The sequence below is a fragment of the Elephantulus edwardii genome, unplaced genomic scaffold (genome assembly GCF_000299155.1).
Source record: "Elephantulus edwardii isolate Elephantulus edwardi_28Jun2011 unplaced genomic scaffold, EleEdw1.0 scaffold00025, whole genome shotgun sequence".
Lineage (NCBI taxonomy): Eukaryota > Metazoa > Chordata > Mammalia > Macroscelidea > Macroscelididae > Elephantulus > Elephantulus edwardii.
In genome coordinates, this window is record NW_006399775.1 from 18,496,993 (window position 1) to 18,523,582 (window position 26,590).

A 26,590-nucleotide genomic window follows, 5' to 3' on the forward strand; every position below is an offset into this window, starting at 1 on the left:
CCACCTAGTGTTTGGGCACTAGTTCTAGTCTATCAAGTGGTATTTCATATTCTAGGACACCCTGTCCCTATCTACTGTGTCACCATCATGTATTACCCAGATGCCTCATGCGGCCCCCTGACCCTCTCAGAGAAGTCCTTGACTCAACTTAGGCTAGAACTGCTCCACTGAGGTCATTAGGCTGGGGCTGGTGATGGCTCAAGCCACAATGATTGGCCTATTAATGGTGTGACCAGGGACAGAGGGGGACAGGCACTTGCCTTTTCTAAGTAAGTGTAGCTCCACGTCTTCCCATCAGCAAAGATCCTGGATGTGATGCGACCCGCCTGGTCGTATTCCATTCTCTCAGACATGATACCCCTCTGGATGCCAGCGATATGGCCCCCCGGAGAGTATGTCACATTGACACCATTCAGCCTGCTGCTGGGTGACCAGAGGCTGGGCCGCCCTGCCTGGTCATAGAGGATCCGGAGGGTGAACTTGCGGTGGTCGTCATATATCTTCTCTGTGCGTGTCACACGGTCAAAGTCCAAAGAGAGGAGGTTTCGGTTGTGAACCTGGAGAAGCAGTAGCAAGAAAAGAGAAAATGAATCTGTACACTGACAACTTTGGATTGACAGCCAACTTGGCTTTCTTGACAGCTATACTTAGAAGCTCCTGGTAGGAGGGGGCAGCACAGTCCCAGCTGTTAACAGACATGAGTTCAGGTTCTGCCACTTACTAGACGTTTTCTCATCTGTAAAGAGGGACTAATAATATTGACCCAGCTGTGTGAGGACAAAGACTGCAGGTGTCGAGCAAATAGCTGCTGTTATACCCAATGATCGGCATCACTTCCTAAGATGATTTTTCTAATGAGGATGGATGAACAAAGTCAGATCCTTCTCGACTCCCTCCCAAAAGAGAGGTTGAGTGGGCTCAGAAAATTAATACCTGACCCCATTAATTATATGCCAGGCACTTCGCTAGTGTTTAGATCTGAGGAAACCAAAGCTCAGGGAGGTCGTGTCCTCGATCCTGGGCTGATGACTGACAAGTCTGATTTGCCTGTCACCACTGCAGTGTGCCAACAAGCCCGCAGTGGTCCTCTGAGCCGGTGCTGCTCTTCTCAGACTTTTTGACTTTCCTTTCCTGCTGGGATCTCTCTTGCTCATCGCCAGCATGGTTAGGGTTCTTGGTTACCTTAAGTCAGTCCAGAAGCATTTTCTGAGCCGGGTGTAGTGTTGTTTGAGGGTGTGGTCATTTCTCTAGCTGTTGAGGGCTGACTGGGGACACAGCTCTCATTGGGGATATGTTGCTCCTGTCTCAAGATTAGGAGCCTCTCGTATGAGCACCCAGCACAGGTTAACACACAGTTCAATTTTCTTTTCAGAGTCCAAAATGCAGGACTCTCAATGGGATAGCAAGAAATCAGAGTTTTTCATATTTTAATAATGAGAAATACTCCTGGGGTTGTTTCTGTATTTGGATCTGCCTCTGAGGCACTAGTGCCCCAGCAATTCTGCCAGGTTTCTTGAAGTTAAAATGCTTGTCCTTTCTAACTGACTGTTGGTCTTGTGGGGCATTTAGGCACATTTTCTCTCCTCCTATTGTTGCTGTTGTTAGGTGTCATCGAGTTGACTATGACTCACAGTGACCCTACGAACAACAAATCTGCACCCTGTCCTATGCTGTGCCATCCTCACCATCTCTGATGTGTCAGGCCCCTTGCTGCAGCCACTGTGTTAATCCAGCTTGTTGACAGTCTTCTCCTCTTTCTCTGACCCTCCACTTTCCCCAGCAGGATAGCTTTTTCCAAGGACTAACATGCCTAAAATATGTGAGATAAAGTTTTGCTATCTTTGGCTCTAAGAAGCACCCTGGTTGTATTTTCTCCAAGACCTATTTGTCTATGGGGTCTTCAGCATTCTTCTCCAACACCACAGCTGCAAGGCATCTATTCTTCTATCATCCTTATTCATTGCTCAAATTCCATTAGTTACTAGTTAAGTTTGACCAGTAGTAAGGAAGACCCAAGAGGAAAACAGATTATTTGGACACCAGGCTGTAAAATCCCACATATTGTTAAGGTAAAGCGAGGCCCCTTTGGTTCTCTACATGGATTCTGGGGGTTTTTTTTTGTTTGTTTTTGTTTTTTTTTAAGGTCCGGGATTTTTAAAGGCAGGATTCTAGCCTTCGCTTTGCAGCCAGCTTTCTCTGTGACCGTAGGCCCATCCTTTGCCTTCTCTGAGTATCAATTCTATGTCTGATAAAACAGAGTTGTTGTGAGACTTAAAGAAACAAATAAATTAGCCAGTGGATTGCTGAGCACCTAACACAGAGAATAAATGACTGCAATGATTTCCATTAAATGACAGTAAATGATCATGGCCTGTCCTCAGTAGAAGCAGAGACATGTGTGTCTCTTCTTTCTCCCCATACAAATTATAAAGCCCTGAAGATAAGGATTCATAATGATGATGCCAGGACGACTTTAGCTGTGAATGGCCTGGTTATAATAAGGTTGCCTTCCCTGGGGTAATCAAACACAATCGCAGAAGCAAAAACAGTGTGGCAGACAATTCTCATGAAAAATCAGAGGCGTTGAAGGCTGAAGTTGTGCTTTTTTTTTTTTTTTGTAGAGGAAGCGAGGGAAGATAGAGCAGCTGCACTGGTAATAATCTCATGGACCTTTTCAAAGAATCTCTTTGTAGGGTCCCCTTACTGCCTCCACTAGGGGCTATCAGCCCTCTCACCCCCAGCGGACCCCTGGTGAAGGGGAGCTATACCTCTGTGGAAAAAATTAATAAAATTGAATTAAGCAGCTCACTGGGGAACTGCCTAATGCATCCTGAGCACGGCAGTGGCGGCAATGAGATTATTTTACATCTTTCTTTATTAAAAAGTTCCCAGTTGTATAAAAAATGAGCTCCATTATGGGGAGGCGCACCCGGCTAACATTCTAATTCCACATTCTGCCACTGTGGGTGGTCATTTATTTCAAGAGGATGCAGAAATGCAGCCAGTGGACTGGAGCACCATTAATCTGCAGCTGGAAGAGGGACCAATTAAAGCCTGAGAAACTTGTGGGCCAGTTCACCCGCCAGAGAGGAAATCCTAATAGTACTAATCGCCACCGTTTATGGAACACCTGGGGTCTAGAGGCACTGGGTTAGGTGATTTGACTATATTATCTTGTTTCTGCAAAGGAATTTGAGAGGTAGAGTTGCTCAGAGGTACGCACACGCCCAGGCAGGTATCAAACCCAGGTCAAACTTTCCACTTAGTGCACTGGAAGGAGGTGCTGGAGGGTAAAGATTTTAGAATCAAGGCACTTTGAGAATTTAAACAAGGAACTTTGTTGTTGTGTTTTATATCATTGAATTGGAACTGGCCCATAGCTGACCCTCCAGTGGGTTTTCAGAGGCCGTTATTCGCACAGGAGGAGATTGCTTGCCCATCCTTCTCCCATGACAAGAAACTAAGGGGAGGCTATTTACCATATCAGATTGTCCCTAAGGTTCCTGGCTGAATTCTATGGAAGGAATCAGAAAAGTCTGATTTTTCTGGGTTCAATGTTGGGAGCTCTGGTGGCCTAGTGGCAGAAAGCTGTGCTGCAAGCCTGAAGGGAGGCAGTTCAAGGCCACCAGCTGCTCTGCAGGAGAAAGCTGGGCAATATCCTCCTCTGAATTACTGCCTCTGAAAACCCACTGAAAGGTCAGCTATGCATTGGTTCTGACTCTACAGCACACAATAACAACATCATGAGTGCTCTGGTGGCTTAGTGATAAGTAATTGCACTGCCAATCCAAAGTCACACAGTTTGAAACCACTGAGCTACTCCATGGGAGAAAAATGGGCAATCTCTTCTCACGTGATTTACTGCTTTTGAAAACCTGATGGTGGGTAAGCTATGTGTTGGTTCCAGCTCAATGGTACACAATCGCATTTAAAGCATTATGGACATTGGTAGGTCTGCTGGCCAAGTCCATAGGGAGATGCACTACTAACCCAAAGGCCAGACACCTCTCCAGCGGTTCGAATCTAATAGCAGTTCTTCAGTGGATGGATGATCTCCTCCCATGTGATTTATTAGCCTCAGAAACCCAATGGAGAGGCAGCTATGAGTCAGTTGTGATGGCAATGAGCTTGAGCTCTGAGTTGAGGGACCGGGCCAGAAAGACAGAACCCCAACTTTCTAGGCTTTCTCATTCCCTTGCTGTGTGACTCTAGGATAAATCACTTACTCTCTCTGGATTTTGGCCATCTCCTGTATTAAACAGGAGTTTATGGAAATTTATTTTTGCTGAAGGGCAAGGGACTTAAGAGAGTCCCAGTTGGGTTGCTATGTCACTGCTTCTGTGGTTTTAGAATGTTGGAGACGTCTGGCTCCATTTTGTGGTTCACTGTAATTTAGCACATTATCTACTGAGCTGCTGGAAGCCAGGGTTAAGTTCATCAGCATTCACTCTCCCCACCATATTCCCTTCTAAAGGTGGAAGGAAGTTAGCCAGGTGCTTAGGTCCTTGGTGCAGGCCACTTACAGTGGGAACATGGGAAGTGAAGCTGGTTCAGGGCATGCACAATCTGTATTCAGAAAAGGCTAGCCTCCAGAGGCCAGCCTGGTGACAATGACTGTGGTAGGAGGGCTCTCATCTTGGAAAGACAGTTCTACCTGAACAGAGCAGAAAATGTGGCTGAGGTTCCAAGTGTTCCAACTGAAACTTGGCACACATATTAACAATAGTAATAGCATTAATAATAATAATAATAAATAATAATAACAACAACAACAGCAACAATAAGAATAGCTATTAATGATCACTCATTATGTGCCCGACTTTGAGACTTTGAATGAGTCACTTTTTTTTGTGTGTGTGTGTGTGCGTGTACCGTCAAATCAGATCTGACTGGTACAGGAGGAGATTGTCCCCCCTTCCCCGGCAGAGCATCTGGTGGATTCGAACCGTGCGCCTCTGGGATTGTAGTTGCAGTTCCTTGCCACTAGGCCACCAGAGCTCCCCTGAATGAGTCACTTTTGATGTTATTTCTAATTCTTGCTCCTAAGTACTTAATTGGTTTTGTTTTCCTTATTTTATGGATAATGTAACTGGGACTCTAAGAGATCATTTTAACTTGACTTTGCTGAGAGAATGCTGTACAGCTGGGACTCTAGTGTAGACCCAGCAGATAGGCCACTGATGTTTCTACAAGTGAAAAGAGCAGATAGCTCAGAGACTCCCTAGTCCCTGTGGTTCCCTGATTTTACTTTCACCATCACAGATGAGGAAACGGAAGAAACCAAGAAAAGGTTCTCCTTCAGATCAGTCAGGGAGAGCTTCTAAGACAGAAGCTCCTTCTCCCTCTTGCTGGCCCTGTCCTCCCCCCCCCCCCCCGCCCAGATCCAGAGGTGGTGGTGGGCTTTTGCTCACCCGCAGGCGACGCCCGAAGACGGTGACCTGGCCGCGAGCCTGCTCCTTGCGCTGCCGCCACTCTACCAGGTTGAGCCCGTTGTCAATGGGCAGCGTGACGTTCCTCTTGCCCACGGTGGGGTTGACGGTGCCGGCCAGCAGGTGGGGCTCCGTCTGTAGTGCCACCTCCATGCCATTGGCCAGTAGCAGCCGCAGGGAGCCGTCTGCTCCGATGTAGTAGCTGTTCCGGACTTGGTCTGAGGAAGAGGAGGCAGACAGACTGCTCAGAAAGAGTGATCTGGGAGAGAGGCGCATGCACAGTAAAGACAGGCTGATTTTAAGAGCTCTCCTTTTGACCGCAGGAACAATACAAAAGAATTTAAAAACTAAGAAACTATGTGGGGATGAAAGTAAAGTTCATTTCTCATCCCCAAATATATATATAAAATTAAAATAAAAATATCATTGCTAATATTTTGGTGTATCCCTATATTTTAAGATTAAAAAACATTTAAAAATGAAGTTACTTGGAGTTTTTCACTGATCATTGAATACCATGCCATTAAATATTTTTCATAAACATCTTTCTTAATAGTTGCATAGAATTCTCCCGCATGAAAAGACGATCAAATCAGTCCTCACAATTGATAGACTGTTTCCAGTTTTTAATAATTATAAAGAAATGGGATGGAAATACATTTTAAACATTATGCTTAGTCAACAGAGCCTAGACATTAAGAGTAGCCTAAAGTATGGTTACATTTACACGAAATAACCAGAATAGTCAGGTCTACTGAGATAGATTAGTTGAGATGAGGAGTGATGGTTAAATGAGTATGTATTTTTGGGGGGATGTGAGAAGATGAAAATGTTTTGGAATTTGACAGTGGTGATGATTGTCCAACCTTTTAAATAGACTAGAAATCAATAAGAATTTTGTATTTTTAAATGACAGATTTTATCTCAAGTAGAATGTATTTATATATTTGAGGAAATAGATGTCTTTATTTTTGGATTATTGTTATTGTTGTTTTTGTGCCGTCAAGTCACCCACGACTCATAATGAACCCATGCACAACAGCCCTAAACCTGCTTGATCCTGTGCCAATCTTATTGTCTCAGACACATCTACCCCCACTATCCCAGTCACTGAATCAATCCATCTCATTGAGGATCTTCCTCTCTTGTGCGGTACCTCCACCCTCCCAAGCATGATGTCTTTCTCCGAGGACTAGTCCTGCCTTGCAACATATCCAAAGTATTTCCGATGAAGGTTCAGAATCCTTGCCTCCAAGGAGCAGCCTGATCTTATCTTCTCTAGGACAAACTTGTTTGTTCTAGCAGTCCATGATATATTCAATACTCTTCTCCAGAACCACAGCCCAAAGGCATGAATTCTCTTTCTATCATCCCTAGTTATTGTCCAGCTTTCCAATGCATATTAAATAATTGAAAAGATCATGACCTGAATCAAGTGCACCTTAGTTTCCAGAGTGACATCGTTGCTCTTCAGTACTTTGGAGAGGTCTCTGACAGAGACTTCCCAATGCAATTCATCTTTTGAGTTCCTTTCTGCTGGTAGCAAGAGTATTGATTGTGGAGCCAAGCAAACTAAAGCTGTTACTAATCTCAATCTCTTCACCATCAACCATGATGCTGCCAATCAGCCCAGTGGTGAGAATCTTTGTTTTATTTTATCAAAATAAAGTCTTAAAAATCTGGATTACTAGAATAGAGAGTTGAGTATTTTAAAGCCGTTGACATATATTAGGGGTAGAAATATTCTTTATAACTCGGTAAAAAGTAACTTCAATATCTAAATTACTAACAGAATGCTGTGTCTGTGTGCCTGTGCAGTTCTACTCTGTTTACATGTAGTCACCATAGGTCAGAATGGACTGTAACAACAACAACAAATGATTATAAAACACTAAACATAAACTTTGTACTCAATAAATACTCCAAACATGCTAGCTATCATTATTGTCATTAGTGTGTGTGCTCAGGGAACATGTTCTGAGTTGAACTAAATATGTTCAGACTATGCCAAGCACTCAGGATGTGCTTTTTCCCCTTTTGTATTGCATCTTTTCTGTTTGGATGGCATCAAATCTTCCCCACCCTTTTCTTTCTTGCACTATTGTAAAAATTTCCACAAACTTGCTCTGCGTTATTCACTGACAATCTATATTTTACTTTCTTTGAACGGTGAAGAATCCTCTGTCAATTTATCTTTTAAAGCTGTACCTTGCTGAATCCACATCTGTCCATTAATGGTGACTGTGGAGGGAACAGCATCCAGAGAGGCCCGTCTCAAATGATCCCCACTTAATGTGGGCTGTGACTTCCCAAGGCTGCTACTTATTAGTAGCTACTTCTTATTTCTTCCTGTAGGTTCAGACATAAGCTGAAACCAGAAAAGCTTCTCACAGAGGCTCGACTGAGGCCACTGTGAAACTGCACATCTGAGCACGGCCCACGAGAAGAGGGAGGAGAAACAGGGACCATGTTTTCTGGATTCTAAGATGTACTTATTCTTGCACATTTTTAAGGATTCTGAGATTGGAGTGGGTCTTCACAATCTTTGTATACAATCAGAACAGTGTGTCTTGTTTTCCCCCACCTGAGAAGCTGTTAGGAAATTGGTGGTGAAAACCAAGGAAATGTAGCACTTCTGAAACGAAAAAGAAAAAAAAAAAAAGAAAAGCATTTCCAGACTATAAGAAGGCTTGTATCAACCTTTGTGAAAAAAATACTCAAAGCCAGCTTAACAGTGTGGAGTGGCTGGATGAGAAAATTCTTAACCACAGGGAAGAAAACAAGCCTGAAGGACAAGATGTCTGAGTTGTCAGAGAGCCTGCTGTCCTTGGTCACGCAGAATCTTGGCTGGCGCTGAATTAGCACCATCTCTTGGCAATAACCCAAGTTAAGCATAAGCACCCGAGGTGTGTCCTCATTCACTGTTAAAGGAGGATGTGTGAGGAGGAAGCTCAGGGCTCTGTTTCTCTTTCTCAGACAGAACCAGTATTATTCTGTGAATTTCCCCCCCTATTTTCTCAAAGGCAGAGGACTAAATTTGAGAATAAAAAGGCTTGTGAAAATATATAAACATTTTTTTTTTATGGCTAATCAAGCTGCCTGTTAATGACTTAATCCAACAAGTATGTATAAACCCTTCCTAGTCACTTAACATATACTGTCTGTAGACCTCATCTAAGCAATCCTATGAAACAGGGCTACAATTCAACCCCATTTGCCAGAATCAGAAACTGAGAAGAAGAATGACTTCACTCAGTTCTCACAGGTAGAAATTGGTCCAGTGGATACAAAGCCCATATCAGAAGAATCCAGGGTCCTTGTACTTGGCACTGTTCCATAACATTCAGCATGGTTCCAGTGTACTTTCTTCTTTCAAAGAAGAAAACCAAGAGCAAGCTTTGGGGAGATAGTTTGTCCAAACCACATAGTGGAATGTTGATGGAATAAGAATGCGAATGTGGGCTTTCTATCACACAGTCCAAAGTTTTTATTTTTTCACTGTTGTTGTTATGTGCCGTCCAGACACTTGCGACTCATAGCAACTCTATGTACAATAGCCCTAAACCCTGCTCTATTCTGGGCCAATCTCACTGTCTCTGACACACCTACCCTGATTACCCCAGTCACTGAATCAATCCACCTCATAGAGGGTCGTTCTCTCCTGTGCTGTCCCTTCAAACTCCCAAGCATGATGTCCTTCTCCAAGGATTGGTCTCTCCTTGCAACATGTCCAAAGTATGTCAGATGATGCTTCAGAATCCTTGTTTCTAAGGAGCAGTCTGGTTTAACCCTCTCTAGGACATCTGCGTTAAGCAGATGACACAACCCTGCTTGCTGAAACTGAGGAGGACCTAAAGCACTTGCTGCAGAGGGTCAAGGACTGTAACCTCCAATATGGATTGAGGCTCAATGTCAAGAAGACAAAGATTCTCACCACTGGACCAATTGGCAGCATCAGGATGGATGGTGAAGAGATTGAGATTGTTCACAGCTTTACTTTGCTTGGCTCCACAGTCAACACTCTTGGCACCAGTAGCCAGGAAACTAAAAGACGTATTGCCATGGGAAAGTCTGCTGTTAGGGACCTCTCCAAAGTGCTGAAAAGCAATGATGTCTCTCTGAAAACTAAGGTGTGTCTGATACAGGCCATGGCCTTTGCAATCACTTGTTATGCATCAGAGAACTGGACAATGACCAAGGAGGATAGAAGGATAATTGATGCCTTTGAGCTGTGGTGCTGGAGAAGAGTATTGAGGGTACCATGGACTGCTAGGAAAACAAATTCATCCTGGAAAAGGTTAAACCAGGTGGCTCCTTGGAGGCAAGGATTCTAAGGCTCCGTCTAACATACTTTGGACATGTTGTGAGGAGAGACCGGTCCTTGGAGAGGGACATCATGCTTGGCAGGATGGAGGGACAGCGTAGGAGGGGAAGACCCTCTATGAGGTGGATTGATTCACTGACTGGGGCAATCGGGATGGGAGTGTCAGAGACAGTGCGAACGGCTCCGGACAGAGCAGAGGTTAGGGCTGTTGTACATAGGGTCACTATGAGTTGCAAATGACACGACGGCACATAACAACAACAACAACAACAAGGATGAACTCGTTCCTTTTCTTATCAGTCCATTGTATATTCAAAACTCTTCTCCAACACCATAGCTCAAAGGTATCAATTCTCCTTCTAGCCTCCCTAGTCATTGTCATTTTTTTCACTACTTTGTGATTAACCTGACAGATAAACCCACATCAGGGTTGTGTGTTTTATTGTTTTTTGTTTTTTTTTAACAGACACAGGGAAGAAGGGTCTCTTTCCTGTGGAATCCTAGCAGAGGGACAAACTGTTTTCACCTGTGGTCCACATCAACATCCTTTTCATAATTAGGTTTAATTATCCTTGTCCTTTGTCCTTGCCTGCACCAATATGGGATTAAGTCTTAATCTGAGCCATTTTGATGGCAAAATAGTGAGGTCACCGAGATTAGCAGCTAAAGGATAATGGATTCTCTACTCTTTAATCTGATGATAATGGCATGCAAAAATGAGGTATTATTCAGAATCTCCTGGGAAAGAAATTACAGGACTGAGGGTGGTGTGTGATTTGCAAACTATCAGGAAATACAATTAGAAGCCAATGGTAACAGTTCCTTGTTTTTAGGCCCTCTAGAATCATCTATTTCTCATGTCATGATCCTCCAAGGGTCTTCTGAACCCTCTGTCTCAAAGTACCCAGGACCCCGGCAAGCTTACCTTGCAACAGTGTATAGAAGGCACCTGAGGCGGATAAGTTGGTGGTTATGGTGACATCATCCTTGCTGGAGGTCTCTACCTGGACATGCACTGAGCTGTCTGTATCGCTTCGGAAACTGCTCACCTGGCCGGTGGGGAAGGTCACATTCGTCAGGCGGCCAAAGCTGTCATACCTAAAAACAATGAGAGGCATTGAGTAACAGAAATAAAATGGTGCCTGTGCTGTCAGAAAACCTAAAAATTGGCATTTCTAATCATTGTGTTAGCTCCCATTGGGAAAGTGGCATAGTCTCCAGCTACCTTAACTGCAGACTCGTGCCCTACAAATTATCAACAGCTGTGGGGCCAATAATCGAGCATATTTCCACACTGTGAGGAAAGGCGATGACAGCGGTGAAGAGACTGTGGCACTGTGGTGAAGACACTGTGGTAAGGAACCAGAGGAACACTGGAGATGAAGGTCACAGTTGAAGATTTTGCTTGTTGGATGATTGAAGGAAAAGCTGACTTGTAAGTGCTCTGAGATAAAGCTGGACAACTGAGGAAAGCAGAGGCGGCTTTGCATTTGTGCTGAACTGAACCTGGACTGTCACTAATTGAAGAATTGTGCCTTGCTAATCTGGCTTGAGACTGCTGCACAAAATCTGGACTTGCATTGTGAGATATTCTTTGCCTCCTCCACTCTTCAACCTATTTCCCTAATAAACTCCACAACTGTAAGTAAAGTCTGTGAGTCTTGCAATGAACATTGGACCCACTGATTGGTAAAAATTGGTGCAGGAGCATGTGGGGTGGCATTTTTGACTATGTAGATATTTGTAGAGTGCGAATGATGTTATTGATGGAGACAGTGCCCCTTTTTGAAGTGGGTAGAAGTCAGACTCAGCCATGCCCGAGTTACCACTGCTTCTTACACAATGCCATAGTTGGAAAAAACACCATCTGTTAACACTTGATTTAAATGATCTATAAAATGGAGATAGTAACTCCTGCTCTGCCTACTTCCCAGGAAAACGATGAATGTATATGAAAGTGCAGCTATAGGATAATATCTACTCAGAAGCGAGTGAAGTGAAGGCCATGATGTGACTCTCAACCCAGAATCTCAGAGATGGGAACCTTCCAGAAATTATCTGACCCTACTTGATGCTGCAATATGCTATACAAAACACTCAGGAAATAGTTATATACTGAGCTTCTCTGAATAACACTTCAGATGGAGAAACTACTACCCAGGAGCTTCCTAGTTTGCTGCTTTTATTATCACAGAAAAAGTGGACTCACAAACAAATGCTAGCGAGGTTGTGAAGAAACTGGAACACTTGTTCACTGTTGGTGGGAGTGTTAAAAGGTGCAACTACTATGGAAGGCAGTATGGCGCTTTCTCAAAAAGTGGGAACTATAAGTACCATTTGACCAAGCAATCCCACTATGAGGAACATACCCTAAAGAAACTATAACTGCCACCCAAGCAGGTATATGCACACCCATGTTTATTGATGCTTTGTTCACACAGCAAAGAGTTGGAAATAACCCAAGTGCCCATCAACAAACGAATGAATAGAGAAGCTGTGGTATATTCAAACAATGGAATATTATGCAGCACTGAGAAAACCTCATGAAATATTATACAAAATGGGTGGCCCTGGAGGACATTATGCTGAGTGAAATATCTTAGTTACAAAAAGACAAATACTCCATAATGTCACTGTTATACAACAGGACTGATATTGGGGTTGGCAGGGAAACTAAGAAAAGAGGGGATAAATAATGTACATGGCATTGAAACAGACCAGGGAGAGAGCTTTATAAAAGGAATGTATGACTGGTATTATTGGAATGACAAGAGTCCAGAATAAGAGCTGCATATTAAAGTGGTTATGGTGGTGGGGAAGGTATAACAATGAAAGAACTTTTTTTTCAAAGAAAAAAGTGAACTGAGGGGGGTCGGGGAAGAAAATTTGCAACAATGAATGAATGGAAATCCAAGTTCTTTGCAAACTTTCATTAAAATATCAATTAAAAATAAAAAGGAAAAGTGGGCTCAGAGTCCACTTGCTGCTTCGTAAGCAGGTTAGTCATATAAACTCACATAATCTCCTCTTAGCCATGATTTCACACCCAATACTAAGCAGTTACGTATCTGCAACTCTTAGAACCTACAGCTTTGTTCTGATGTGGTATATCTGAAGCACCATAATTGAAACTTAATTCCCTTCTTCATTATCCTGATAGCAACAAAATAAATACCCACATTATTGAACACCTACCATGTACTATGCATGGTTCTACTGGCTTTTCATTCTTTCTGCCATTTAATCTTGACCAATTAAACAGTATTTATTATCCCCATTTCACCCAAGAGGAGATGGAGACTCAGTCACCTGCTCAAGGCCACACTGCTAATAAGAGAGGTAAGAGTCAAAACTTAGTTTTGTGTGTTTCTCTGCCATTAGCTACTCTTTGACTTCAACAAGCACTTCTGTGCTGGCCATTTGCAAGTACGTTTTGCATACCTGGTCTTCCCTGTTCAGTAGAAGGGCTAGCAACAATTTAATTGTTTTTAATGATGGATAACTCAAGGTTCCTGCAAATGCGGGTCTAAACCACCTTTTTGCACTTATATGTGAAAGGGGGGGAGTCTCTTCATTCAGCTGCCAGGATTTCTGATTTCTGCTTATGCTCCAGGTTGTAACATGGGTTCAGCTAGGTTTACTCCCTCTCTTATACGTTGGGAGCTCTGGTGGCCTAGAGGTATTAATGAATAATGCAATAATGAAGGCATGTCGTTTGAATCCACCAGCTGCTTTGGGGCAGGGTGTGTGGGGGTGTGTGTGTGAGCATGGTCAATCTCTTCTTGTGTGATTAACTGCCTCTGGAAACCCACTGGAAGGTCAGCTATTGGTCAGTTCTGACTCTCTGGCATACAACAATGACAACAACTTTTATTTTGATCTTTCTACTGGACTCTTTACTACTGTTAAGGAGGTAATCTTCTCCGGTGTGATTAAATTGCGTCTGAAAACTCACTGGAGGGTCAGCTATGAGTCAGTCTGACTTGAATGGACAAAACAAACAACATGGAAGTCCAGCTGGTCACAGGGTCCCAGAGGGTTTTAGCAGTGGTGAAATGAAAGGTCAGCTAATCAGCCTCATCCTGTGACTCCTCAGCTAGGCCCTCGCTTCCTGCCAAGTCTCCTGGGTTCTGCTCTACTGTGCTCGCAGGTGAGGTCTGTTAAAAGAGAGCAGGAAGGCTCTCAGCAAGCAATCTCCTGTCAGAGATCAGACTGAGCGCTGGCACAGACACTCCCATTTACGGACTCTACCTGCACCAGGTCATGACCGCAGGGACAGTGTTTACACCAAATAGTAACTGCCCTCAAGAAAGCCTGACACAGAAGAGGCATTGGTAAGGGTCTTCTGAATAAATCACTCCAGGCTTTGGTGTTAGAGCAGTTGTGCAGCAAGAGCAAAAGCACTTGGGGAGACCTAGCTGACTCCTTCTATTGCTGATGGCTGAAGGGGAAAGGGACCCTTTCCAGGATGGCAGGCAATATGATGGTCTCTACCACACTGGCTCAGGCCTGGGCATGGGGGCAAGGCTCTGGGGCTAGATCAGCTCTGTGGGTTCTCTCTCCCATAGGCAATTAGAGGACTTTGCAAATATATTTCCTGGAACTGTTTCCTGGGGGATATTTCCTGGAGGAATATTGCTCCTTTCCCTATCAACTAGCCACTGGTGTGGGGAGGACTACTGCCCATCTCGGTCCCTACAGCAAATAAACAACTGTTCAAAATGGCTGCACTATGCCATTTAAGGTGTTATGCTCCATCTAGCTTCTTGTTCCAAGTTATTCTTGAGTTCTTCGTTTATATTCATGGCTTTCAAAGTTATTGTTTATTGATGTCTTTTCTGCAGAAAGGTTGAACTGATGTCTGTCTATTCTGTCTTCTGGACTGGAAGCCCATTTACATGTATTTTATGGTTTCAGTATTTTCAATAATTAAAACAGATTATTTTCATAATCACAAAAGTTCTACCCAGTGTTACATACAGTGAGTTTGTCGTAAGAGAACTCCTGAAGTTATTGGCATTTATAGGGAAGGCTTTTTGACTGGATAAGTATTTCTAAGCCTTTTCAGTAAAATATGACCAGGGTATGACTACCCCTAATTTATGAGCCAAGAATCAAGATCACAGAAACTATCTTACCAAAAATGAATACTCTAGAAACTAAGGCCCTGGTCATCTTAGTGGTATCTGTAGTTCCTAAACATTCTGAAGTGATCAAGAGGTGATCCTAAGTCACCTCTTGAATCAACAGGATGATCCATTTCCATCCAGAAATTTCCTGTGATGGATATGCTGTTCTAGTCTGATTTCTTAATAGCTATTATCCATGTACATACTTCCGATTAGCAAGACTGTCTAACTCAGCCTATCTAATTTCCTGACTTATTGAAAGAAACAAACAATGATTTTATTATTACCATGCAAAGTACTTTAAAAGTTTTGGAGTCTCGAAGACAAGAATTGATAGATTATTAATATTCATAGTTAGATTCATTATCATGGGAACAAGGCCTTCTCAAATGCCACCCTCTAAAGTCCTGCTTGGTCTCTGTCAAGGATTCTCTCTGGCATACAATGCTTTTCCTTGCTCTGCAGTAGCCAAGACATAGGTTATCACTGTCTTCACTCTGTGAGCTGCTAGAGGTCAGGGAGGGACTGGCCTTTGGAACCTAACAGCCGGACTGGGAATCTGGATCCCACCACCTGCCAGCAATGGCACCTGAAGGAGAAGCACCCAGTACACCTCTGCTTCCCCAGCACGGACTGGAATAGGGAAACAGGAAACACTGACTGAACAAATACATAAGAGGGTGTGTGACTCGATGTCCAAGGTCTCTTTGCTGCTCCATAAATTTCTTGCTCTGTGATTCATGACTTAACAGAGCTTGCCACAGAGTAGGTACATGATAAACACCTGCTAAATATACAAATATGGAAACAACTGCTCCCACCAGATGATACTTCAGTAACCTTCAAAAGGTTTTCCCCGGAGTTTTAACTCCTCCACAGAAAAGCTTTGTATGAATGCATACAATTGTAATTACTATTGAAGGTAGCCTGTAATACATAATTAAATTGAGCCTGGTGAAGATACAATAAAAGGGCTCCCTGCCTTCAAGATCTGGTTTTCATTTTATGAGACGGCCCAAAAACAATAATTTCCACTCCTCACATTTTTCCATTAGAAGGACTGCATGTCTTAATTAAATGAACATCAAATAGAATAGTCAATGTATAAGATTTTCTTGTCTCCAATTTACTCATTTCAGTGCTTTCGAGAGCTTGAGAAATGCCATCAGATCTATCTGCTGCCTGATCAATATCTGTGATTGTCTTTTTAGGAAACTGGCTCCTCCTGATTTTGCATCATGAGATTATGAGACCTGGGGGTGCTCAGTCACTGGACCCTGACAACCTGGGCCCTGTGGAACCTTCTGCAGAGCCCTTTCTCCTCCTGGTACAGAGCTCAAGGTGTGGGCCAGGTATGTAAGGTATGATCTCCAATGGGCTACCTTAAAGTCTTGCCCTGTTACTGGGTGACTTCTGGACTACAGTTTAATGACATCTGCCATGGTTTTACTTTACCTGGGGGAACTCACAAGGCATGGAAAATGTATTTTTAACCAAAAGGAACATGTTAGTGTGGGAAGGTCTTTGGAGCTAGACAGTCCAATTTTTGATCCCAGGTTCTACATTTGTCAGCAGTGTGGTATGGAGAAAAACAGAACCCTCACACACGCTTTATGTGGTCATTTACTGTATTTACTATGCTTCTTATACGTATCTCTTGCTTTTTTATTTTTCAAAGCAGATTTACTCAGTGCAATTAACCTTTTGATTTCATGGATGCTGGTGCCAAGGGTGTTGACTGTGAAACTGAAAAAGCTGGAATTGTTAACAATCTCAATCTCTTCTTTATCACTATGTTGCCAATTAGCCTAGTGATGAGAATCTTTGTTTTCTTGATGTTGAGCTTCAATTCGCATTGAAGGGTACAGTCTTTAACCTTCTGCAGCAAATGCTTCAGGTCATCTAAGGTGCATCTGATCTAGGTCATGGTCTTTGCAATTACTTGTTATGCATCAGAGAGCTGGACAATGACTAAGGATGATAGAAGAAGAATCAATACCTTTGAGTTGTGGTGCTGGAGAAGAGTACTGCACATGGACTTCTAAGAGAACAAACAGGCCTGTCCTGTAGAGGATTAAATCATGTTGTCCTCTGGAGGCAAAGATCTCAAGTGCCTTCTCACATATTTTGGCCATGCTGTCAAGAGGGACCGGTCCTTGGAAAAGGGTATTATGCTTGAAAAGGTGGAGAAACGTGCAAGAGAGGAAAATCCTGAATGAGATTTCTCTAGGGAAACGGGAGTAGGTGTGTTGGAGGTAATGAGACTGGCTCATGATATGGCAGGTTTCAGGGCTATTGTGCGTAGGGTCACTGTAAGTCACAAACAACTCGATGGCATAACATAACAACAGGATAGTTGCTTTTCAAAAGTATATTTAATGTCATTTTGCTTTCTTGAAAGATTACATTAGCACCTGTTTCTTGCTAACCAAAAGAAAGCAGGAGATAATTTTATAGAAAAGTGAAACGAGCTGCTAAAAGAGGCTCACCCTGAGCAACAAGAATAGCCACAGCCATTCTCTTTCCATGGGGACTCAGCATCTTTGCATCACACTGTTATACCTGTCAACGGACTCTGTGAACACTGTATGTTAGTGTTACTTTAGGTTTGATTTATTTTAGTGTTAGGTTTGAATTGGTAGGTTACTTTTGTGTGTGTGTGTGTGTCTGAGGATGCTCACAACTTTTTGCATATAAATAACAGTTATTATTTCTTTGTTTTATTCCTTTTGGGCTTATGAAATCTTTCATAGGCAGGCTCTTCTTTTGGATAGCAGGAGAAACCTGCATCTTATTATTTGTTTATTATTTGTCTTTTCTCATTATAATACTAGCTTCTTGAAGACAGAGACCTAGTCTATATTCTTATAGTCTAAAGAAGTACCTAGTTGGAGAAGGCATGCAAACTATATCTACGGAATGAATGAAAAAGTACGTAAGTAAATCAATGGTAGAGGCTATTGTTGATCAGTATGGGACTGAGAGTAAGAATGTCACTCCTTTTTCAGCCCATATGAGGAAGGGACAGTTCAGATGCCATCAGAACCTTTTACATACCATGCCCTGGCAGCATGCTCACAATCATTCTTTTGAAGTAGGTATTTCTGTCATAATTTCACAAAGGATGAAGCCGAGGCTCAGAAAGAACCATAACTTGCTCAAGACCACATTGCTTATGGAAGAAGATAGATTCAAGGCCAGGCCTGTCTGACCTTAAGGTCTGTGTTCTTTCATTAAGCTTCCTCTTGAAAAAGGGAGCTATGTCAAAGGAAAACCGTTTGAGTTCATCATTGTGTTAAACACACTCTTGTGCTTGGGAATCTCAAGTGAGTGAAGCCAAGTGACAGCTTTCACTTCAAGACGCTTTGCTTTACCATCACCACCATCGACTCTGCAGTGATGCCAAGCCCCATTTGAGGAGTGTGACAGGGATGGGCCAGATGATTGGCTTTTCATTATTTCCTTCCACTGACTTTTCTTCACTTCATTTTCCCAAAGCATCGCTGGAGCACGATAAAAAAACACATAAAAGATTCAGATGGTTGCTGTGAACTTGGCTCTCAGAAGAGGACCGCTAAAGGGTATCTTCACACACACTATAAGGCTTTCTTCTTCACACTCAATACTTTATCTCAAGCATCTTATGATGCACAGTGGGTGAGAAAAATGCTAAATTGCCTCTCTGATAATAAACTTCTGCTGATTATGAGTTTTCGGTAGGAAAATACAAATTTCATTTTTATGATATTCATGCATGATTCTCTCAAACATCACAATCACTAACACGAGAAACTGGATTCTGCATCATTCCTGAATAATTCACTCCAACAGTGAGTTGGCTTGGCCTCGGGTCACTGTTAGAAAGATCATCAATACCATTAGCTACTGCCAACTTTTGAGAATAGGGCAGTTCTTGAATTCAGCAATAATAACTCATACTTGCTGTATATTTCACATAGAATTAGGCACCATACAATGAATTGTCACTTTCAGGATTTCCAAGACGTGTTCGATTGTATCACTGCACCTTATTTTTCACTGATTTGGCACTTGAGGTAGTGTATCTGTAGGAAAGTTCATAGTCCAGGGAAGTGTGGATTTAAAATTCCCTGACAGACAGTTTCACATCTGTGTCACACCCAAGTATGATTCTGATCGCTGCTTTGTCTCTTGGAAATGTGATGTTTCAACCTTGTTGTCTCCAATTTCTTGTCCAGTTGAAATGGGACATCTTGTGTAGTGCAGTAGAAACTAGGTAACATGTTTAATGTTTGGAAATGGCATGGGTGTTTTTTTCGTCTTCTTTTTCTCCTCTATGACTTTGGTAAGGAAGTCTGCGTTAATTCCATTAGGATTCAGATTGGGTTCAAGGTTTATTGTTTCTATGGTTCTCAGTCTTGCATTCTTCTGGTAATACTTTGTACTTAGAGTGTGAACTGGGGTGTCAGAGCGGTTTTCCTCATCACTGTCTACACCATCTCTTGCTTTAAGTCCTACCTTTATGTTGTTTCTTAGAGAGGGTCCCTTTGCATGCCTTTGTCTTATCCCTCTCCCAGGAATATTCTACTCTTTCTTATCACTGTGGTTGGTGGAAGTGTTCTCTTTTCTTTTACCAAGCCTCAGTTTTAGACAGGCATGTGTCCCAGAGCTTCGGAATGGTAGACTCCTCAGCATTCCTGATCCTTCTAAGGCTACCATTCTGGAACCTTTACACATTCCTACTCCTCTCTCAGGGAGCTCTGGTGGCCTTGTGGCAAGGAGCTGCACTGCAATCCCAAAGGCACAAGGTTGATTAAGTATACCAGCTTCTTTGTGGAGCAGGATGGGCATTCTCCTCCTGTGCTACTAACTGCCTCTGAAAACCTGCCAGAGGGTCAGCTCTGGGTTGGTTTCGACTTGATGGTACACAGCAATAACAACAACAACTTCTCTCTCAGCATTTTTCAGTGGTTAGGGTTGAGAAATAGGTTGTTATCTTCCCTTGGCTGTATTGGATTTTCACCAGTGCTGAAGCAGGATAGTGTTTGTTGCCCTGTTTGCCAAAGAAAGGCTTTTGTTCCACACGCGAGATTAGGTAAGTAGGATCTAATAGAGCAGGCAGGTTTTTGTGTCCCTCCCTCAAGGGCTGCTATGTCTTTCTACTAGATTTACAAGGAACACTTCCTGAAATCTTCCTCCACTCTTTTCTGTGCATATCTGGGGGTATTTGGAGAGAAAAACCCTGAAGAAAATGTGGACTTGTTCAATTTCTGCAGCCTCCCGTGGTTTCACACTTTCTTACCAATTTATCACCCTCTACCAATTCACCAACTACCCAAACTGAATTCTATTGCAAGTGTCTGGTGGTACTTACCTCAGTAAACTAGTGTTCACATCTTGTGTCTTTCTGCAGAAGTCTTTCTCTCCTTAGATTTGGACCTACTGGTTGCCCTCCCACCTCAGAGGAAGAGTTAAAAAACATGAATTTGCCATTTTTCTGATTTGTTTCCATTGTAAGGTTGTTATCTCCTACATTCTGTTCCCTTTCCTCCCAGCAAAAACTAGAAGCCAATTCTCTTTATTTGAACCTTCTAAGTCGATTTCTGTTTTCTGACAGGATGCTGACTGTTGCTGCTGTAGCTGGGGTTTTAATCTAGTATTCTTCCTACTGCATCATAGCTTTTCTTTTTTTCTTTCCTGCCTGAATTTACATTTCACTCATAAAATATTTACTGAGTACCACCTAGGTGGCAAGCTTTGAGCTTGATACAGAGATAAATTAGTTAGGCCCTGCAGGAGACACAGTAGGGTAGGGTAACCATGATAGAGCTGTCACAGGGCACTATGAGAGGCCAGAGCCCCTTCCTCCTTTGAAATGCCAAGGAAGCTTGTTGTTCCTGCCCAGACAACACACTTATTTTTGGAAGCTGCTTCATACTCTCATTCCATTTTCCTATCCACCAAATTCTACTTGCTTAGGATCCCAAATCTGAAATCAATAGTGCCATACTTTGAAGATGATAACTACATACAGACTCCTTTGAGGGTTTCTACCAATAGACATACAGACCAAGGGAAGAAAGTATCATGATTATTCAGGAATTATGAACACATTAAATTATTCTCAAGTCTGTGATGTTTATTGTTAGATGCATTATTTAATCTGTTGAGAGGCACAACAAAGCCAACTTAAAACTTGTTTTAGTGACAGTTTATATCATAGACAAGCATGCATTGATTTTTTTAATTCCTTTTTAAAAAATTTTAGTTTCAGTGGAATTCACTGAGTGTCTGATGGTGCTCAAGGTAGAATATTCACTAGAGCAATGGAATATACCCAAACCACATTGTAATTTCTATAGTGCTTATAGTTCACAAAGTATTTTTTATTTCTTGTACCTTTGTAAGTCCTTATAATAGCCCTGAAAAGGGTAGGGTAGGGATTCTATCTGTCTGATTGAATCCGAAATCTGGAAACCAACTACCTTGTCTCCAAATCATATGGCTAACATCCAGTGAAAATGAGTATTTAGAATCCTTTCTTTGTTCACAATCAGAACTGAACAATTTTGCTTTGGCTCATTATGCATGGTATTTACCAGCCAATTTTGGATAATATCAGGAGCTTGACCCCATTTGTGGTGTTAGAAACCTTTAAAACTGGATTTTCCACCCATTGCATTATCCCTGTTACTGGAGGCATGGTATCCAGCTACCTTAACTGTACACACATGGTCTTGCAAATCATCAACAACTGTGGGACCAATATAGGAAAGCACTTTCCACACCGCAAGAGAACGGTAGTGGAGAGAGGGTGAAGAGACTGTGTCACTACAATGGAGTGACTGTGGTAAGATGTAACCAAAGGAACTTTGGAGATGGAGCCACAGTTGAAGGCTTTTCTTGCAGAATGGTTGAATGAAAAGCTGGCTTGCTCTTACATAAAGTTTGCCAGACTAATTAAGGAAACCAGAGGTTTATTTGTGCTGTTTAACTGAACCTAGACTTTTACTTGTTGACCAAGATACGGTCTGATTTAATTGAGGAAATGTGCCTTGTTAATTAGGCTTGAGAGTGCTGGACTAAAAGAATGTTGGACTTGCATGGTGTGATAGTCTTTGCCTCGCCATCAACGACCCCTACCCAGCCTAGACTTCACAACTATGAATAAAGTCTGTGAGTCAAATTTGCAATGGACATTGAACCCAATGATTCATAGATATAGGTACAGGAGCATGCAGGGTGGCACGTCTGACAATGTAGCTATTTGTTTACTAGTAAGGATATTACTGATGGGGACAATTCCCTTTTATGAAGCTGGCAGAAGTTATACTCATCACCCCATGTTGTATCTGCTTCTTTTAGATAATTCATACCCTTATTCTCAGTCTTGACACTTGATTCTGCTCATTTGACCCTGATCTTTCTTAATTACAATGTCTGTCTGCCCCTTAAACTAGTTTACCTGCAGCTGCTCTGGGGCAGTATTGTCATGACCAGTCGACAGTGTAACTACTGTAATACTGTTGCTTGTAAAGAGCAGCTACTATTATTTTAATACTACACTGAGTCAGACATGAAGCTTTTTCTATCTAATGTTTTTGAGCCTCAGAATAGCCCTATGCAATCTATATTACTTTTATCTTTATTGTAGAAAATAATCCCATATTATACAAAAGAAATCTGGGTGAGCTCCGTCTGTGTGTTTGAAAGAACACGGATTTGTATTCTGGCTGTGCTATGAATTTACTCATGTGTAATTTTAGGCTATTTACCTAATCTCTTTGCATCTCAGTTTCTTCATCTGTGAAAACTGTGGATGCTAAATTCCTACTGTCTGAGATAACTCTGAAGACTCAGAAAGATCCTATACAGTAGGATCTCAAAAATGTGTGTTTACCTTTTAATTTTAGGACTTTTGTCCTACTTCTAATTTGCATCAGAAAGGACCACAACTTCTTTTCCTAGGTCACTGCTACTAAATTGATACTCTGAAATTATAAAAAGCCATTTTGTAAGAAGTTATTGTACAAACTCCCCTCTTAACGAAACATCATTTACAGTTACGTACTTCATCCAGGAAAGAGCAAGAGGGAAGTTGCCTTCTCTAGGGCAGAGGTGTAGGAAGCGGTTTTAGATTTCAGGGCCAGTTGAGAATAACAGTTGCTGTGATGTGTAAGCACTCAGTTTGGGGTCTGAGGGAGTGACCTTGGGAACTAATTGAGCACACAGACACACTGTGACAAAGAAACCCCTGTATTGGCTAAATAATGTATAAGAGATTTCCACCGGGCCACAGGGAAAATTGAATTATTTAGTGTATTTCCATTTCAATGAGTTAATCAAGATAATTGCTGTTTTCCTGGATCTTTGTCTTTTCTTTGTAATTAACAAGGCCCTTGTTGGGAGAAAGGAATTTAGCCAGTGAACTTTGTACAAATTGCTGTGACATTTTTTGGACAAATTATATTTAAAAATCTATTAGAGATCCCTTTCCTTTGGATTCTAAGACTATGAGAAAGTGGAGCTTGGTCAAGCTTGAGAAAATTTATGGTTCAAGGATTCAAGTTCATTTGGGATTAACAAACTCAGCAGGGGCAATGGACAGCAGGGAGGGGCAGAAAGAGCAGAGCATGGACAGACCTGGGCTACAAACTGTCCTGCCATGTTCTTGCTGCATAGCAGAGACAAATGAGCTCTCTGCGCCTCAGTTTCCATTTCTGTAAGATGGATACTATAATCTCTCTTTCATTATTGTTGTGAAGATTACATGCAGTAATTCATGCAGGGTGCTGCGTTGTTCCTAGCTCGTGCTGAGCTGCTTACACTCAACACAGACAGTTCCTTTCTCATCTCTACATTCTTATCCAGTGATCTTATAGCTAGCAGTCTCAGCTGTTTGGTGGATGGTCAAGATCTTTGAAAACAAGCTAAGTAGGAAAAAAGAGCCCTGGTGCATAAGATGTTGGACTGCTAAATGAAAGGTCAATAGTGTGAATCCACCAGCCACTTGAGATGGACAGTCTACTTTCTTAAGAGTTACAACTTTGCAAACTTGATGGAGGGTTGCAACGAGTCAGAACAAATTCAACGGCAGTGGGTATAGAAGTAAAAAAATGGAGATGTTATTAAGTCCATTCACTGTAATTTCTTTTAGGGGAATACCTCAGCACTCTATTTATATTTATTTCCAATTAACTGTACAATCTAAATTCCTGTGTATATGTGGTGGTGTTGTTATGTGCTGTTAAATTGAATCTGACTCTGGTTGACCCTCTAGTGGGTTTTCAGAGGCTATAAATCCTAGAGGAGGAGATTGCCCCTCTTTTTCTGTGGAGCAGCTAGTGGATTTGAACCATCTGCCTTTGGGTTAGCAGTGCAGTTTCTTATGACTAGGCCATCAGATGTAGCTATATTTATATATGTGTGTTCACACACACACACACACACACACACACACACACACACCCAGTCACTTAATAGGAAAATGATGCACTGGTTTGCTGCTGTTAAAAAACAAATTACAACTTTGGAGACTTTCTGTGGCAGTTCTATGGGGTTGCTATGAGTTAGAATTGACTTCATGGCAGTGGGTTTGATTTACAATGTTAAAGATGTTTTAGCGCATCCAGAATAATTGTTTAATGTTTTTATGCATAAAAAGTACACTCTATACCAAGACAAACCTCGACACAAACTACCTGTCTGACTTAAGTACAAATTTGTCTTAAAGAGAGATTCAGGAATGGAATATATTTATAATTGGAGGGATGGCTATATATAATACGGTGTTCACTTAAAGTCCAAATCACAGATGGTCCTTAAAGTGTTGGCCAGGATTGTAATAAGCTGGGCTTCTGCTTTTCCTGGTCATACCATATAAGACACCAGACATGGGAGATACAGCGTAGGCAAGCCACTCCTCAAGGTGGTCACTATGACAGAAACAAGCAGTGACACAGTAGTGTCATACTGGGGAAGGAGCAGTAAAATGAAACCAATTAGATATATCCTAACCCCTTTCATTGGTTCCTCTCTGGGCTAGAGTTCGAGGGTTTTGAACCTCATTTCCCTCCTGTTTGGATGCTATCTTCTTATCAAAGAAGAATAGACAATTGTTGTCTCTTACTAAGGATTTTGACTCATAAAAAAAGAAAAGTCAAATTTTAGCATGTAATTAAGGAGGAAGGCATATAACACACATCATGAGAAGTTCTATCCAAAATGGTAACATTTAAATTTTCAATTTGAAGATATGAGTTTTGAACTCATAGAAAACTTATTCACAAGGCACTGTTCTTCCATTGCATTTCTGGACAGTGCTTTTAGCTCCCTGAGGTAGCTGGCCAGGTATCCATTGTTCAAATTTTACAGTAGTAGAAAGCCAGCCCTAGAAGACATACTGAAATAATAGAAGATTTAAAAAGGCAGCTGAAGTCATAAAACCCAAAGAAAAGAATGAACTTGGTATTTCTCACGCTGAAAGAACTAAAGAAAAAATTCACACTTTGACTTGTAATACTGAAGAATTCTATGGGCAAAATCTTGTATGATGCAGGAAGTATCAAAAGAAAATGGAAGGAATACAGAGAATCAGTGTACCAGAAAGAATTGGTTGACACTGAAACATTTTAGAACGTAGCATATGATCAAGAACCAATGATAATGAAGGAAGAAGTTCAAGCTGCACCAAAGGCCAAAAGTAAGGCCCTTGGGATTGATGGAATAACAAATGAGAGATTTCAGGAAACAGATGTAGCCCTGGATGTGCTCACTAGCTTATGCCAAGAAATTTGGAAGACAGTTACCTGGCCAACCAGCTGGAAGAAATTCTTATTGGTTCTCACTGGAAAAAAAAGAAAGTTGATCCAACAGAATATGGAAATGATAGAACAATATTATATGAGAGTAAAATCCTGCTGAAGATTATGAAAAAATGGCTTGGAACTACCAGAAATTCAAGCAATGTGCAGTGAGGCCATGGAATGAGGACTATTATTGCTAATATCAACTAGATCTTGGCTGAAAGTAGAGAATATCAGGACTGTGTTTTATTGATAACATAAAGGGATTTGATTGTGTGGATCATAACAAATCATAGCTAACAATGAGAAAAGAAAGAGAATTATAGAACACTTTATTGTGCTCATACAAAATCTATACCTAGAGCAAGAAGCTATTGTCAGAACAGAGTAAGGCAACACTTCATAGTTTAATGTATCAAGGCTGCATCCTCTCCATACCTATTCAATCTGCACACTGAGCAAATAATATGAGGAGCTGTCTATATGAAAAAGAATGTGAAATTAAGATTGGAGGAAGATGCATCAAAACCCCACGCTATGTAGGAGATACCTTATAGAAAGAGAAGAATTCTGGGAAAACTTACTGAAGAAGATCCAAGATTTGAACAAGGATTATATAAAATCTCCACCCCTGGGCCAAAACATAGCATCATAAAAGATGGAAAAAAAATGAAATTGTCAATGATTTCATTTTACTGGAATCCACAGTCAATACCCATGGTAGTGGAAGCCAAGAAATCAAAGATGTGTTACATTGGGTATATCTGCTGTCAAGGACCTTGCCAAAGTATGAAAGAATAATGATGTAAATTTAAAGATGGTGTGCCTTCTCCTAGCCTTAGCATTTAAAAATGCTTCTTATGCAGTTGAGAGCTGGACCGTAAGTATGATAGAAGAATTGATAGCTTTGAATTGTTGTGTTGG

At 41.7% G+C, this 26,590-nt stretch overlaps 1 protein-coding gene across 1 annotated transcript in view; it reads right to left on the reverse strand.

Moving 5' to 3' along the window:
• TENM4 (teneurin transmembrane protein 4) overlaps positions 1 to 26,590 on the reverse strand; it is a 613,887-nt gene that overhangs the window by 15,328 nt on the left and 571,969 nt on the right. Inside the window, exons 26-28 of the mRNA XM_006882894.1 lie at positions 10,679 to 10,851; positions 5,412 to 5,647; positions 261 to 557 (exon numbers count right to left, since the gene is read on the reverse strand). Of these exons, the coding sequence (XP_006882956.1) occupies positions 261 to 557; positions 5,412 to 5,647; positions 10,679 to 10,851 (706 nt within the window). The remainder of the gene's footprint in view (positions 1 to 260; positions 558 to 5,411; positions 5,648 to 10,678; positions 10,852 to 26,590) is intronic.